The 17,828-nt window shown below is 28.9% G+C and overlaps 1 protein-coding gene across 5 annotated transcripts in view; it reads left to right on the top strand.

Annotated features, from left to right (window-relative positions):
* Nucleotides 1–1,145: 1,145 nt before the first annotated feature.
* Nucleotides 1,146–17,828, top strand: part of LOC105838386 — a 37,435-nt gene continuing 20,752 nt past the window's right edge. The window contains exons 1-3 of one of the 5 annotated variants that reach the window (XM_012683916.3): nt 1,146–1,680; nt 3,144–3,582; nt 11,635–11,743. In XM_012683916.3, coding sequence (XP_012539370.1) covers nt 3,281–3,582; nt 11,635–11,743 — 411 coding nt within the window. In that variant the 5' untranslated portion in view covers nt 1,146–1,680; nt 3,144–3,280. Of the gene's footprint in view, nt 3,583–11,108; nt 11,238–11,634; nt 11,744–17,828 lie in introns of those variants that run through there. The other 4 variants (XM_012683914.3, XM_036284778.1, XM_012683919.3 and 1 more) reach the window with 4 other exon arrangements.

The raw sequence follows: 17,828 nt of genomic DNA, 5'->3' as shown, positions 1-17,828 counted from the left end.
TGAATTTTTTATGATTTCTTTTATAGTGCAAAGAGGAATTGCTTTTTGTTGTAAAAAAGGATAATAAAGGAATTTTTGAAATATAAAAAATGTTAATTTAAAAATATAGTGCTACGAAAATAGAGAATTTGGTATATTATTATTATAAGTAAGAAACTCTCTTATTGTTACTATACATGTATAAATTATGTATAAAATTTTCCCATATTTTATTGCAGTTTATTATTGAATTAACACTTCATAATTTTATATAAAAATAATGAACTTTTTTTACAATTTTTGTTACAAATTTTTTATTAAACGCGTTATTATATGTTTATTATAATAAAAAAAAAATGTAGTTCAAATTTACGACAAATAATATATATATATATATATATATATATATATATATATATATATATAATAGTATAAAGTATTTATATACTATTTAGATAATAATAATGTTTTTGACAAATAACAAAGAGATATATATTTTTATGTAGAGATATATATTTTTATGTTTTTTTTTAATAAAATCAAAAAATGTGTTATAAAATTTTTTTACTTTGTCAAAAAAATAAAAAACACTTATATTTATTATATCTTTCTGTAGTGTTACGGCTCTTTATAAGAATTTTTATATTGACCAAATTGTATAAATTTATAATAAATTTGTATGTGGTACTCTTTTTGAACTAATTTCGCACTAATCATGTGAATTTATAATAAATTTGAATCTTGAATTCTTTTTTAACTCATATTGACTAAATTATGTGAATTCATAACAAATTTAAATATGGTACTCTTATTGAACTCATTTCGAACAGATTACGTAAATTCTTAAAGAATTAAAAAAGGTGAATTCTTTTTTAACTTAGAAGGATTATCTGTGCTATCTGGGTTGTCTTGGGTCCATCAATAATCAAAATATTAATGTATGGGATCTGCAAATAATCTAATTAATTTCTATTGTAATTGTGGACAGTAAATTAATGAAAGCTTATTATACATTCACGATAGATTTTTTCTTCCGTGTTATGGCTCGAGCGGATTAAGCTCTTTCCTCGGCGCGCTCTCATTCGCATAGTTTGAAAAATTAATACCTTGATTATTGATGGACCTAACCCAAGACCTAACCCAAGACAATATTGGACTTCTATGTTTATCTCGATCCCTTCTATCTTTTTACAAGCGTTGATCCACATGTTTTGGGACACCCTGTACATATAATATATATGAGTTGGTAATGAATCCTTCCCTCCCAATCCCTCTTTCGAGGAGAAAGAACTCAGCGCTTCTTGCCGGTGGGAAAGGTGGCGAGAGCGCGAAAAAAAGTTCATTCAACAGACTAGCGGCAGTCGTCCGTCCGATTGGCGGTTGATGTTCGCAAACGCGCGTGACGACAGTGCGAAGCGGAGTGGCGCGGCAGCCACGGTCGATGGGACGCATATCGGAAGGTGGTAAACGAAGGTGTACTGTAGGTTGCGCATGGTCCGTAGGTAGATTTTTGCCTGTTTCGGTGGATCTCATGCCCGGAGTGGCCTAGCTCGAATTACGCGACTGTGTACTCCGGACGAAAATGGCCGCTTGACGACCGGTGTCAAAGACCGAGGATCATCGTACGCGCATCGATTGCGTGCGATCGACTTCGGGGGGAAGGGAAAAGGGACATCGTTCAAGGTGCTACGTATCTTTGGGGTGAGTGCTCGTTGAATGTCAAAGTGGACATTGACACATGTGTGACGTCAACATGTTCGGAAACGTGTGCAGGAATCGGCTTCGTAAATATTCTACTTTTGTGAATTCGTATTCGTGCTGACAGCTCTCTAAACGTCATGCTTGAGAAACATGATGCACTTTGATGTTCCTTGTTTATGTAGTGTAAATTACTACAAAAATCTTCGAGGAACTGAGGAAAATGGCCTAACTTGAGATGTTTTCCTTTTATTGAATAAACCTGTGCTCTACATAGGAATTCGAGGAAGTAACAATAAAAAGTAGTGGGTTAATATCCATATTTCAGTAAAAATTAAAATACTACAAAAACCTTCGAAAAACTAAGGAAGATTTAAGAAGACTTGTGCTCTACATATAGAAATTAAAAAAATTGGTAACAAGAATTTTGGAGATAATGTATTGAAATAAAAACATTTGCTTAATCTTGTGTCGTTCTATAATACGTACGTATCGTCCTCAAAGAATATCAATTTGCTCAGAAATTTTTCACTCAACAGCAATTAATAATCATACATTACAGCGTCCTTGTTCCTGCATTATCTCAAACTACAGAATTGGAATTTGTGTTCAAGGATTTGAAAAAAATTTATAAAGCTTTGGTTTGGAATTCCTGTTTATTTTTTTCTATCGAGGACCAGTCTTACATTCATCGGGCCGGTATATAAAGTCTATTCGTTTTAGAAAGAGAATGTTTTAACGCGCCGACGAACGTAACGGAGAATCCTGGTCTCAAAGATCCGTTACCTCCGTGAAGGAGGTAATGAGCGAGGCGCGTGTAGAAAAAGTGCCGCGAGATCCTGTTGATTTTCATGATTTTATTTGGTGCAATTACGAAGGGGCGCAGTCAGTTACGCAAATAAAGAGGCGAACTATTATGAAACTCATTATTGTTCGTTGAATTATTTTAAACTGCTAACATAAATGTTTGTGATTGTATCAAATTAATGCAAAGCGAAGGAGTTCAGTTTCACATGAGAAAATCTGTGTGTAAGGATTTGCAATTGTGAATATATTTTTTTTCCAAGATGTATATCTTTAAAGCATTTTCTCCAAAGTAAAATTCCTTAAAATTAACTCGGTGTGAAATGAGGAAGTGCTTACATAGAGAAAATTCCATATGTGCAAAAGAAGGGATAGAAAAGGAAGATATCCTTTAACGAATTGAAGAAAAGTCATATGAAAAATTTCAGTAACATTAATTGAAGTTTTATATATCTTTGTACGAATAACAGTAATTTCTTTGATACCGCACAAAGTTGTTCAATAAAGAAAATATCAAAGACTTGAGAATTGAATACAGAAATGAGAATAAATTCAAAGTGTTTTAATTCTTTAAATGGAAAAATAATCAATAACATCAACGAGTATATAATTTAATGAATTACAAGTGTGCATTTCAATGTTTTTACGTAATCACAAATTAGCTGACAGTGATTGGAAGCGGGGCCTCTAGTGCCAATCGAAGTGAATCAGCACATGGTAGAATCATCAAGTGGGAGCATATTATCACCGAGAGCATAGCATTTCCTTGAGACCGCACCTTTCGCCTAGAAGACTATAGATGGAACGCAGAACCGATAGATATGGCGTCAGAGAGATGCGCCATTCGCGAAGCGAGGATCTATTGGGCGCGATTTCCAGATCTCCCAGTCCGCGTGTCGATTTGCCAATCACGGCGTCCGAGGACGATCTAATCGCGGCCAGTGCCCTTCACGATTCAGGTATCTACGACGAGGTTATTGGAAGCGCTGGTATCGCAGGGCCGTCGCGACGCATTCTCTCGTCGTCGTCCAGAACGGTGGGAGTTCCCGTTGATCCGGAGGACTCTATCCGTGACATCGTCACTGAGAATGATTTATATAGGTCAGTGTGAAATAATTAATTAAGGAAACAGAGATTTGAAAATATGATTAAAATGGTCAATGTTTTTTTTTTAAAGGTACTTCAGTTTTCACATAATATAAAAATTTTCACATAATATAATATAGATATAACATAAATATATACAATAAAATGTAATAAAAACAAAATAGAAACTTTTTCTGATCAAATTTTAAGAATAAATTTATCAATATATAAGTATTCTAGATTTTTTAACCGTATAGTTTTCTTTAAATGACTTAATTTTTTAAAATAACTTTCTAAAATAGTATCAAGTCTCTCTAGGAGAAAAAATTTTTAATTATTTTTGTCGCAAACAAAATATAAGAGTTAAAAAAACTGTTTTCTAGGAAAGAATGGAGTTTAAAGAAAACACTTAAAAAATTTTGAAATTACAAAAATAAAGTTTTATTTGTACCATTTTAATGAAAATAATATGATATACGTAATGCTTAGGACAGAAATTAGATAGAAACTTTTTTCCGTAAACTTATCCTTATCTTTCATAAATTGCATTTATGTTTTAGCGTTAAAAGTTTTTCCCCACAATTCTGGACATTCCAAAGTTTATTTTCGTCAAATAGATACTTATTCACAACGTTTCCATTGGAATAAAAAAATAGGAGTTTTTTTGTTCCAATGGAACATTGTTCTTTATTTAGATTGAATATAATACAGTTAACGTGCACATAATTGAACTGGGACGGACTTAAGTTTTGATATGTCTACTAATATATCAGGTGACATTATAATAAAACATTTTGTACATGTAATTTCAAGAATTATCAGATTCCTGAATTAGTTCTTTATACAGAAAACTAAATTTTATACTAAAAACTATACTGTCAAGATATATCTCTAATTTATTTCAAATTTTGTTTTGAAAACTTGCATGTAAGAAAAAGAAATCATCATTGAAATATTGAAATAACTCGTAATATTGCATCTTTTATTCTTTACAAATGGGAAGCACAAATGTTTCTTATTACATTTCGGAAACTATATGCTTGATTTTCATGGAACTTGATATACAGGAATTTTTGATAATGTTTTTTTATTTATTTTAAAGTAAAAATACTCAAAATTGAAAATAGCCGATTCAAAATATTTGAATATTTGTCAGAATAAAAAATGCAAATATTATTCAACTTTTATAAAAATCATAATATATAAGGTTTTGATAATTATTCTTTTGATTTTATTGTCAGAAATTGAAAGTGGATTTCAAATCACAAAGATATAAAATTATGGAAAATAAAATGATTTTTCGATTTTTAAAAGAATTTAAATTAACAATAAGATGATGATTTTATTATTAAACCTGAGATGATAAAAATATAAAATTCGAAGTAGTAGACTCAATATGACAAACGTGAAATTATACAAGAATTTACTCTATTTTTATTCATAATTTAAGAATTTTTGTTAGTGTTTTTATTCCCAGGCTAAAAATAATAAAATTTAAAATATTGAATTTCCGAATAAAATTTAACTGTTTAAATAAAAAAAATATCGAATTATGAGATTCATGAAAATCGAGTAATATTTAACATTTATATGCCTTTTTACATTCACCATACTGAATCTGCTATTTTAAGTTTCCTGATCTAAGATTTGATTACAGTATTACTATATATATATTAGTTTAAATTTTATTAAAATTAATAAAATCTGAACTAATATATGTCTTAACAAAATCTTTAATTTTCCCATTTCGTGATTTCAAAGTCCGCCATTTTAGAACCACAATTTTTTAATTAAATTAATCTGAGATAAGATTTAGATTTAACGACGCCAAAAACTTCTAACACAGAATCTTCCATAATTAACTCCTTTAAACCGTTTCTCGTCCTCAAAGGAATTAATTACGAGAAATATAACTCACTAGATCCATATCGCCTAATATAATACTGTTATATGTATATTGAATTTAAATTTTCAATGGTTTTTTGTAAATTGATTAACAAACAAAAAGTTTTTTAAAAGAACTTTTTGCATACTTTTGTAAAGTTAACCATTTAAAATTTTACAATATCTATTACTCAATAATCATTGCGAGAGCAGCCTTGGCTGCACAAGGAAATTGTTACGATCTATTCGTCTAAGCGATCAAGAAACGGAAATAAGCGTTGTATCTTTTTTAAATGATTGGGAGCGGCTTCCGAGAGTCATGTAGTTACTCAATGAGATAACCAATTATTTTCATCGCTCCTTATTATTTTATAACATAAATTAATAACAAAATCCATATCAAAAATATTAAGTATATATGTGTGCATACGCGCGCGCGTACATGTATGTATGTGTGTATGTGTGAACGCGAGGAACACTTATTTTTTCCACTTACTTGTAACTTATTAAAATTATTAATACTTTAACATTTACATCAAAAAAATTAATTAAGCCAAACTATATTTGGCTAAATAATAATAAATTTGTTATTAATGATACAATTAAAGTTGTTGACTCTAATTTTTATTCTTCATAATTTTGTTAATCATATTTGAAAATGATGAGGCAATAACAACAAACAATAACAATACACAACGAAATATTACGGTTACAAGGATTGACTGCCTAATTATGTGTTAACTCTTCGTTGACACACTTCTTTTTTCGAACAATTTTTACATACTGGGCTCACACTTAGAACAATTTTTTTTAACAACTGCCATTCTCATATAAAGCATTTAATCATTATAAGAAATATCATCAATCAATTTTAAGGTTTCTAGAATGCATTGCAATAGTTTTTTCAATGAAATCTTATCATAGTTTTTGTTAACAAATTCTTGCTTATTATATGTCAAGAAAAAATGAGAAATATCTTTAAAAAATTGTAACTTCTACAGTTTTCAATATTAGAAGTTAACAATTTACAGAGTTGTTATTTAAATATGATATTTTAAGGAAAAAAATAATTTTTTTAGTGGGCTCTAAAAAAAAATTTATTTTACATATGGAAGGTAGGCTCTGTTTCGATAAATGAAAAACTAGAAAAGAAAAAGAAAAAAAGGGTATAGAGCGTCAAAGTTACCGTATGGGTAGCTCACACCCAAAAAGTCAACGAGGGATTGAACCGAGTAAGAAATTATACATAACTGAAAATGGCCGAAACATTTGTACATAAAATATTTTTATAATAAAATACATAAAGATTAAAAGATTAAACAAAATTAAATATTATCATACTGTCAACAATGGATAAACAATACAAAACTTGAAGACATCAACATATCACCAAAAAATTACAATAACAATAAAATCGGTGGTAAAAAATATACAAATAACGCAAGAAGTTTTACATATTAGACAGAGAAACAGTCAATTTTTTGCAAAATAACGTAAATTTCAACCGGAGATCATTTTAAATCTTTTAAACTATATTTGTTATTAAAAATGTATTAGGAATAAAACACCTTATACATAGATATTATATTGATGTGTGGAAATATTCACGATATTTCATATCGGACAGATAAAAGAACTGATATCTTGTTAAGTTTAATTATCTCCAACAGCATGATATTAATCATTTATTTTATCGGCTAATTACATTTTTGCATTTTGTTTTAATGTTATTCCTCATTAATATTTTTGTTCATGCATCGTGTACATAATAATACGCTCAATCACGGCTCCACATAATTACTAGGAAGTTTAAAATTACCGTTGTTCATAGAAAGGATTAGCTTTTAAGGATGCTTCATGAAGAAAATTCTAATCTATATCTATCTATTTATTTTTATTTTTTAATAACATTTGTATGTCAATTATTTATAAATAGTTATCTGTTATTATTTAGTGAACTTACTTTTGAAAGTGTAGTAAAAGAAATTTTTATTTATTATAAATTTTATTTATTTATAAAATTCTTGAGGCAAATTATTAATTTTGAAACGTATAATATATTAAAGTAAGACTGAAATTTAGTCATGTTCAATTATTTTATAATTGATATACATTTTATCGATTATTAATATATTAGATTGCTATATATGTAAAAAAATTACTGAAACAACTCAAATCGAATTAAACAAATTCAATTCTACGTCGTAAAGTGTTTTAATTTTTTAACATAATTTTGATATTATATTTATATAAAACAGCTTTTTTATGATTTAACTTTTCAATAAAGATAGAATTACTTGCGCTAATCAGTTAAATTCTTTATCACATGTATAATTGGGCTTTTAGTTTTTGATGATTAAACTCTTATGTCAGATCTTGACATCTTTTATCTAATCTGACTTAATTGTAGTTTGAGCTACAAATTTTATGTAGTCCTGTGATTATTCTGTAGGAAAAAATTCACATATTTTTTAGAATTTCTTATTTTTTAAGTGTATGAAAATTATTGAAAAAATATTTTAAACTTCCTCAGATTTTATAATCTTTTTTCGGAAATAAAATAAAAATCTTTACAATTAAATATCTTAGAATATTTATATTTCAGAATTCACACACACACACACACACACACACACACACACACACACACAACACGCAAGCACGCGCGCGCGCAGAGCATACATAAATTTTTTTATGTAGACTTGTTAATATTTCTAAAGTGGTCTAATTAGTATTAATAGTGTAACAAAATTTTTAAAAAGTTATAAAATTATACAGAAATTCTGTAAAGTATTTTTAGACAAATTTTCAGGATCAACTTTTTATCTGATTTTTGTATTAGTACATAAATAGTATTAATTCATTGCATATGACTTATAAGAGATATCTTGTGTTTATCGAACATGAAGATTATTAGATTTCTCGTATTTAAATTAAAACCGTGTTGAATTACAACTCGCCCACGTTCGTCTCTTTCGCTGCACTCGTGTATAAAAGGCCGACTTTATACCTTTTGTTAGATAATGTGTACTATTTTGTCACACACGAGTTGAAAGTTCCTTTCGTGTCACTTTTCTATGGATAAAATCACAAATTCAGCACTTTAACGTTCTTGCGCAGTTCTTGTCCTTCAATAGATGGCGTGAATCATGAAAAACCTTTCAGCACAATTTTTTCAGCACGTTTGATCAATTCAGCACGCACAGGCGTATCATCTCGCGACACGTATATGATAGTAATTCTCACAGACTACTTGATACTATCGACATTTATATTTACATTTATCATTTTTTGTGAATCTAACTTGTCAATTTGCGAGAACCCATGACACTCAAGGGATGACACATTGAACAGGTAACAAAAAATATAATATGCAACATTAACGTAATGGCTTTTTGTGCACTTGTGCGGGTGAACACATTCGTGCACAAAATGCCGACTTTACACTCTTGTCACATAATGTACTATTTTTGCTTTCATGTTTATTTAGTAGAGGAGAAAATAATAATATGGCCACTCATTTATATTTTATTTAATAACTTTGTTAATAATCCATATTTTAAATTGAATCTATTTTAAATTGAAACGATTACATCATTACATTATTCATCAAAGTGTTGTTTATTAGATTTTAGGTTAAAAGTTATGAAATATTTATTATAATATGTATTTAACATATTATTTATAAAAATGTAGTGACACTGCAAAATGGGTTGAAGAGAAATAGGAATGGTAATATGGCTACCACAAAAATAAATGTAAAAAATTGATTTTATTTTAAAAAGTCACAGTATTTTGTTAGAGAAATATATAAAATAAATTGTTGGGTAAAAACAGATAATTGTTATTCATTATTAACTAAATTTAAATAAAATGGACCTTAATTAAAATTATAACGCTCGCAATAATCGCGAAATTATTTTAACTTTGTTGTTTATCACATATTAAACAAGGACAAATAATGTTCATGGGCGTTGCAAGCGTCAAGTGGAACGCACTCAAAATACATTGTTGTATAGTTTTAGAAAAAAAAGTATTACATAATACATTTACACGTAACCTCTTCCTTTTGTCGCAAGCATACATGTCATGTGAATTATACAGTACAGTGATAATCGATTTATCGAGGAATTTTCTCGATATGGAGATCTCGAAAGTGATCAATATATTACCAGCACGCTTAGATATGCTATATAAAATCCTATATCATTGTTTGATTTTGTATAATTACTCGAAATATGTAAAGAGTTAAATAACAAAAAAATTCTCAAGTGTACTTACATTTAGGTAATAATGTGTTTAAATTTAAAAAAATTGAGAAAGTAGGTATAATGAAATTTTAAAATGTACCTTTGTGTAATTAAATGTTAAAATGTGGAAGTTTCGAAGTTCTTGAAAGTAAAAATGCCTTATAACAAATATTGACTGTTGTATTTTGTTATATTAGCGTCATTATATAACGGCAATCTACTAACAAATGATTCTATAAGTAATTACTAGAATTTATCGGCTAATAATGGAAATAATATGAGTGGTCAATTACCATCTTCTCCTGTAATAATTTTCATCGGTGTTATAAAAAAAAATATCGAATAGGAAATAATGACATCTTGACCCAAGAATTAAATTTTTTAATACTATTATATTGTGCCTTTTATTATATTAAAATGAAAACATAAATAATATTTAATTAAAATTTAAGATTATCAGACTTTTTGAAGATTTTATATTTTTACTTATATATGAAATGAGGATTGCTGAGTTGATATTAATTTTCTTTTGTATACGGTATGCATTAATAATATAATAAAATAAAAAAACTTTCTGACAATTTTGGAACTTTTTAGCGAGTTTCTTTCGGCGTTTCTTAAATATCAAAACTTAAGAAACAAATGCTTACATAATAGCCTTCAAGGATTATATCATCGACTATCGATTACGCGCCGCGCAGCCTTAACGCGAGTTTTGTATTTCCGAACCCAGGCTTTTGCGTTGGCATCCGATTCATCGAGATCCCATGACGAACGGAGTCCCAGCCAGTCAGTCCCCCCCCCCCCACACACACACCACACAAACAAACACACACACACGCACACACACACACACACACACACACACACACACACACACACACACACACACACACACACACACACACACACACACACACACACACACACACACACACACACACACACACACACACACACACACACACACACACACTCTCTCTCTCTCTCTCTCTCTCTCTCTCTCTCTCTCTCTCTCTCTCTCTCTCTCTCTCTCTCTCTCTCTCTCTCTCTCTCTCTCTCTCTCTCTCTCTCTCTCTCATTCGCTCATCGGTTACCGGAAGAAATGTGTGCGCGCCGATGACCAGAATACCGGCTAGCCGACGACTGGCTGGTTGTGAAACTCACGAATCAGTCCAAATCGGCTCGAATGCTGACGCTGCCGGTCGTATAAAAGCGAAAGTTTGCCGGAACCAGTTTATCAGCAAGCGCGAACGAATGAGCGAGCGAGTGAGCGAGTGAGAAGCGGAGAGGAAGCCTCTCCGACGCGAACGGCGGTGAAATCGATTTCGAGTGCGAGATGTGAAATCCGAAGAAGACCTTAGGGCCCGAGGTGGGATAGAAACGCGTACGAATTCGCGTGTACGCATCCTGCATTTCGTTTTTCTCGCTGGATAATAATTGAAATTATATAAGGACATAAATTATAATGGCATCTATGATGACTGATATTGCGATGCACGACTACGACATGTACGATGAGAGACGCGTGTCCGCGTATGTTATTTGTGGTTCGATGTATTGACGAAAAAGTTATTAACTTGATTAAATTTCTTCACACAATTCAAGTATTTATGCATTTAAGTTAAATGTAATTCCTGTGTGTGTGAACTGAGAAGTTCTAGTGTTTTAATACTTTGTACTTAGGTTAATTATATATAAAGACTTCAGCTGAAGTTCAAGTATTTTGTGTATTTAAGCATACAAATATGATCTTAAATTGAAAAATTAAATCAAGTGGACAGATTTACAATTACGGTCAAGTTAACAACTATTTTCCTCAGTAGGGAATTAAAAAAATATTTTTGTAGGTTTCTGATCTTATTAGAATGATTTATTTTTTATATTTATGTTTTTTTATTTATCTATCCATTCATTTACACTTTTTGCGCAGGTATGTCTTGTTCAAGCGGCACTATGATAAATACGTGGATCTCGCGGAAAAATACAAGGAAGCTAAAAGTGTTGCTTATTACTTGGAGGAGCGTTATCATGAGATCAAGGTATGTAAAAGATTATTTTTGTCTTTTTTTTTAAGTAGAATTACCTCCCTTTCCGATTTTGTATCATCAATTCTAGGATAATCCCTATATACAATATCGAATTTCGCTAGTACCAATTACATTATAATGGACGGCATTCACTTCTCTGTGCATTTGTGCTATTTTATAACATACAACAAAGGAAAATTGTTCCGTACCTTTCTCACGTTAAATTGCGATAGCGCTGACTTATTGTTAGAACAGCACGAGATACCCATTCCCACGGTATATTTTGTCACTATTGTTGAAATACTTTGGCAGAATCTCTTTTATTTGTGTATTCCTCGCCGTATTTGTCAAACTAGTTTAATTTTAACTTTAAATGTATTATCGACAGTCTCTTATTTAATTTTGTTATTCTTTAATTTAATATTGTGCAACGAAATCAGTTTCTTTGTACTTTAAGACCTGTGTGTTATTTTTGATAATATATAATGAATGCTACATTGTCTCTTTTGTTATTTTTCTACAATAAAAAGTAGCCATCGTGATAATACAACATCTGCTGATTGCGAAATAATTGAGAATTTTCATAAATTAGAAATCTCAAATGTTGAGCTTATTATTTTATAGTTTATTTTTACACTTTTTTTTTCTTAAATTATTATAATTAAATATAATTGGCACCAAAAATAATAATAAATTATAGTCATCTTTTATTTCAATTATGTTACAAATAGAACGTTTATACAATTCATTAATTGATGTCACTCACACACACACACCCACACACAAGACAAAAACATTTGCAATTAATCTAGTGAGATCTTTTTAAATTGAAATACTGTATGAAGTATTTCAAGCACAAGCTTTGCTGTTTCAATTTCTCGATAGAAATAATTAGGTAGCTTCTCAAATTAGCAGCAACGTTTCTGATTTTCTGCATCTTTTGACTTGTAAAAAAAAACATAAAATATAAAATTCCTGACATATGATGAAGCCGAACAAGAGTCGAGTGGTTCTTTGTTCCGTGTAATCTGACGCGGAAGACAAATCACATCCCATAAGATTTGTGTTGCAACGATAATCATTAAGATGTATCTAGCTCTTCCGTGATTTCTTAGCGTATGATGATGTTATCTCGCTGGCCGATTGTGAGTCTCGTGCAGTGAAATCGAATCTCCTTTCTTAGTAGGTTCGCAGGCGAATTGTTGAAACCGGAAGAGCGTCAACGTAAGAAGAACTTTATGAGAAAAGAATTAATCAATAAAAAATTTACTTTTTCCATGAGAAATAGGTTTCATATATTTTCTTATAATAGTAAGTTTTTTTAATACGATTTAAGCAATTGTTATTTGGTTTATTGCTTCTGGTTTATTTGTGAAATGTCTGACTGATATTGTCAAGAATTTTAATTGGAAAAAGCAAGAAATTTACTGGAAAATTTTATTTTCTAATAATAAAAATTTACATTATTGAATTTGTCATGAAGTATTTTATAAAACTATAATAAAGTAATAAATAGATTATTTCACATTAAAGGAAATAAAATTGTCGTTAAAAATACTTAAAAAATACTTTAAGACTTTTATTTAGGTTATTATATATCTTTTTCAAAATAATTTTTATTCTCTTGAACATTAAAAAAAATATATATTTCAAAAATACTCTCTAGTTTTTTTAATCTTTTGATTAAAAAATTTGAGTTTTGCAATATGACCACTTTTTCTTAAGACAAAACACAAAAGAAAAATGTTAAAAACTTTAATTGCATCAAATTTAAACGTGTCCCTGGTCTGAAATAAATTTTTTTTTACTTAAGGGGCTATTACAGTGTGACGCCCAAAAAAAGAGCTATTTTTAGAGAATTTTCTTCTAAAAAGTATTGCATGTATAGGTACAAACTTTTTTTTCACTAAAAGTTACACTCTTAGAGAATAGAAAACAATATTTTTTTTGCATAAAAAATATATTTGTTTAACGATTTATTAATATATAAAGCCATGAAAAAAAGTATGTTGCTGGCGGAGGTGATATGAGCTTTCCAGGTGATCTGAAACATAAAATTCAAAAAGATTCTTAATTTGTATGAGTGTCGCTATCGTCCGAACTAGAATTATTATTTTATATTGTAAATTAACAAAATTGCGTCGGTTTTTGCAAAAGTGTTCAAAATAAACGTTTTTTTGCCATAATTCGGGCAAAAATACAAGTTAAAATTGATATTTTTTAATAATCCTAGTTTGGTCGATGCCAAATATGCTGTAAAAATTTTTGACCGATTGGCTTAGCGGTTTTTCCGAAATCACCTCCACCAGGTAAAAAAATGTCGTTTCAAGAAAAACGTGTTTAAAGTTTTGTACATGAAAACTTAAATAAAACATGCACATACAGCTAATTAGCGATGCCAGACACGTACAAAGTTCCTTCAGCTTCATCATAATTTTTATCTTTAGTCGATCTGGCCTCTTTTCGGGCTATCCGGGTTACTTTAAAGGCATCGGAACTGCGTTGCCCCGTACGTGCACGTTGTCGCACTCTTTGGCAAAGCGCATCAAGTACACAATCCATTACTTCCAATATTTTCAATATTGTCCTATAGTCTTTGTTGCAAAAGCAAGCAGCTGTTTTTCTTGCGATTTGCAAGATATTTTTGCCGCAAAACACGTGCTTAGGTGCCAAATGCAACATGGAAGCAGTGAAACTTTCGTTGTTGTGCGTATTGGAACCTAAGCATCGCTCAGTAAATTATCTTTCGATAATTCTTCATATATAAAACAGCTGCTCCAAACACCTGTCAGGAACGCGCAGCGGCTGGCCGCGCTAGAGCCAAATGCACACGCGGAGCGCTCCTACTTTTAAGCGCTATACTGAGTTAACAAAGTTGACATTGACTTTACTATAGCGATTGAATATGAATTCTATGATGGAATAGTGTTAAAAATGAAAAAAAAAAGAAAAAAATCGATTTTTTTTACCGTCACACTGTAATAGCTTCTTAATGATAAAAGATTTTTGTAAATTAAACACTTTTCCTTAATATTCTTTTTTTAAATTTTTCCTACGACCATTTTTGCTGAGTTATGAACGATCAAAGAAAAAAAATATTATTTTAAATTTAAACTCTCATAACTTGGTAAAAAATGGTTGCATAGAAATTACGATGACAGATTTGAAAAGCTAAAAATCTCTACTTTGAGATCCTTTATTTGCTTATTTGATAAAAAAATGTTCTGTTGTTTGAAAATTACTTCAAAGTTAACTGTAAAAATTGCATATTTTTTTATTTTGAAGATTTGGCGTTACTTTCAAAATAATCGTAGGACTTTAAAGATGTCCACGTTTTTTTTTTTAAGATAAAAGTATCCTTAAATTATCCAGGGCTTAGAGTATTTTTTCCGTATGTTTTAGAACTTGAAATATGTCTTTTTCTGTGCAGCGATCATTGACCGAGTGATTAAAGGAAAAATCACCTTAAAAGTAAAAATTACAGATTTTATTTTATTCTTAAAACATGGCACCACTTTATGATTAATCATGGGATCTTTATTATATCGCCAGCATTAGCATTATCAGTGCTAATGCTGGCGATATAATAAAGATCCCATGATTAATCATAAAGTGGTGCCATGTTTTAAGAATAAAATAAAATCTGTAATTTTTACTTTTAAGGTGATTTTTCCTTTAATCACTCGGTCAATGATCGCTGCACAGAAAAAAAGACATATTAAAAAGTGGTGCTATGTTTATTGTTGTTGTTATGTTACCCAAAGCGTATTACGAGATTTTAAATGCTGTTTTTTCTTTAATCGTTCATAACTCAGTCAAAAATGATTGTAGGAAAAATTTAAAAAAAGCAAATGAAAGAGAAGAGTTTAATTTACAAATATCTTTTATCAGATTAAGTAAAAAAAATTTATTTCAGCCCATAAATACATTCAAATTTGATGCAAATTTTTTAACATTTTTCTTTTGTGCTTTGGCTTAAGAAAAAGTGATCATGTTGCAAAACTCAAAGTTTTTAATCAAAAGATTCAAATACTAGAGAGTTTAAGATTTCAGATACTTTTTGATTTGTATTTCCACAACCATTTTCCATGAAGATAAAAAGATTTGAATATAACCTAAATTTTTATCATATTTTGAGTATACCGCTTTTTTGAGTGTATTAAATTAAAATGTTGTATTTTTTCAAAATTAGGTTAAATAACCAATTACAACATGAATAAAAAAATTCATATTTTAATTTTTATAAATTAACTTTATTTTATTTACATTATATTTGTAAATAAAGTTTATACAAAATAACAAAAAAATTGTTTTCTATAGAAAAATTTAATTTCTCTTTTACATAGGTAAATTTTTAACTTGAGAGCAAAAGTTAATAAGTTAAAGTTTATTTTATTTAAAATTAGATTTTAAAAGTAACTAAATGTTAAAAATAAATTTATTTAAAATTAATTAAGTTTTAAAAATATTAAAAGTTATTAACTTTTTAACTTTATCGTTTTACTTAATTAAACTTTTGACTTTTTTACTAGTTAGCTACACGGAGAAAATTTTATAATAAAAATTAATATGATAAACAGTAAAAGCGGGCCAAAGAAAGAATCCTGAAAATTTTTACTATGTTTTTGATTAACCTAATATTTACACTTATGGTGTAATTCTTTAAAATTTTTTCTCAGGTTTCATGACTACTATCGTAGTACATAGTAATTTTTAATATAAAATTTTCTTTGTGTAGTACTTTGATAATACTAAATAAGTACTTTTTGTGCGCGCGCGCACTTAAACAGTTTATTCCAAATATGTAATTGCGAATATATTAAATATTACTTTACGATATTTTAAATATTATATCATAAGGATAATTACTTCTGCCAACTTGTAATGGAATGTGATCTTTTTTATTTCAAAACAGGTCAGGCTCTGTTTTATCTCTATCTTACTTTTATATCTTCTTTTTTTCAATGTTTTGATTATTATGCAACAATAAAATTGCACTTATTTTATGATTATATTATTAATTTACTTTTACAAATATCGTTTTTATATTTTACTTTATAAATTATTATTTTAACACACACACACACACACACACACGAATATGAATTATCAATTCTTTTAAATTAGCGGCATGCGAGCAACATTCCAAGGTGTTCATACACCGTAACAAGGAAAAGGAAATTCATGACGGGATGCTACTCTAGTTTTTCTGTGGCATGCATTTCTTATCTTCTGGTTTCATTATTTGTTTTATCATATATATTTTTTCTATTTAATTGATTTTTCTAATCAGAAGAAAAACATGAAAGCTTTCTTTTTATTCACCAATTTTATTTTTTACAGCGATTTAATTTTGTCAACTTGTGCGATGTATTATTAGATTTTTACATATACACACACACACGCGCGCGCGCGCGCACACATCGTAACTATGTTATTTCTTTATCATTATTTAAAACGTGGTTAATTTAGGAGAATATTTATAACCTTAAGACACATCGAATAGATTTGGAAAAAAATTTGAATTGTTTACAAATATTATTATAGAATTTTATAAATAATATTTATTTATTTAGAATTCAAAAATAATATTTATTTTTGAAAAGATATATTTATAAAATATTTTGATTTTATCTCACTATAATCGTATATAGATGTAATAATGAAACTATTTTTTTAAAGTTCTATATTTTATTGAACATTTCAAGTATTTTAAACACTTCCAAAGAAAATTTTCTTATACAAAAGATATATATATATATATATATATATATATATAATTTTGCTGAAGCAAGTAAAGATATAGATATTGATCTGAAAATCTTAAAAATAATTTTGTCGAAACATCAAACAATATTGCAAAATATTTAGATATACTAAGAACTTGAGCGTCTTAATAATTATTTTAATGGCTTAACATAATTATTTTCAGATTTGTATCTAGCTAAATTTTCAGATTGTTTATAGCAAAATTTTTTTAAGTCGCAAAATATTTCGAACTCTTAAAATTTATCAAGATTTCCAAGAATTTCTGGTTTTGAATAATGTTCGAAACAATTTGAATCTTTATATCATAGAATCATGGATATACTTAAGA

Source organism: Monomorium pharaonis, chromosome 1, assembly GCF_013373865.1.
Source record: "Monomorium pharaonis isolate MP-MQ-018 chromosome 1, ASM1337386v2, whole genome shotgun sequence".
NCBI lineage: Eukaryota > Metazoa > Arthropoda > Insecta > Hymenoptera > Formicidae > Monomorium > Monomorium pharaonis.
This window is presented reverse-complemented; position numbering and strand designations above follow the sequence as displayed.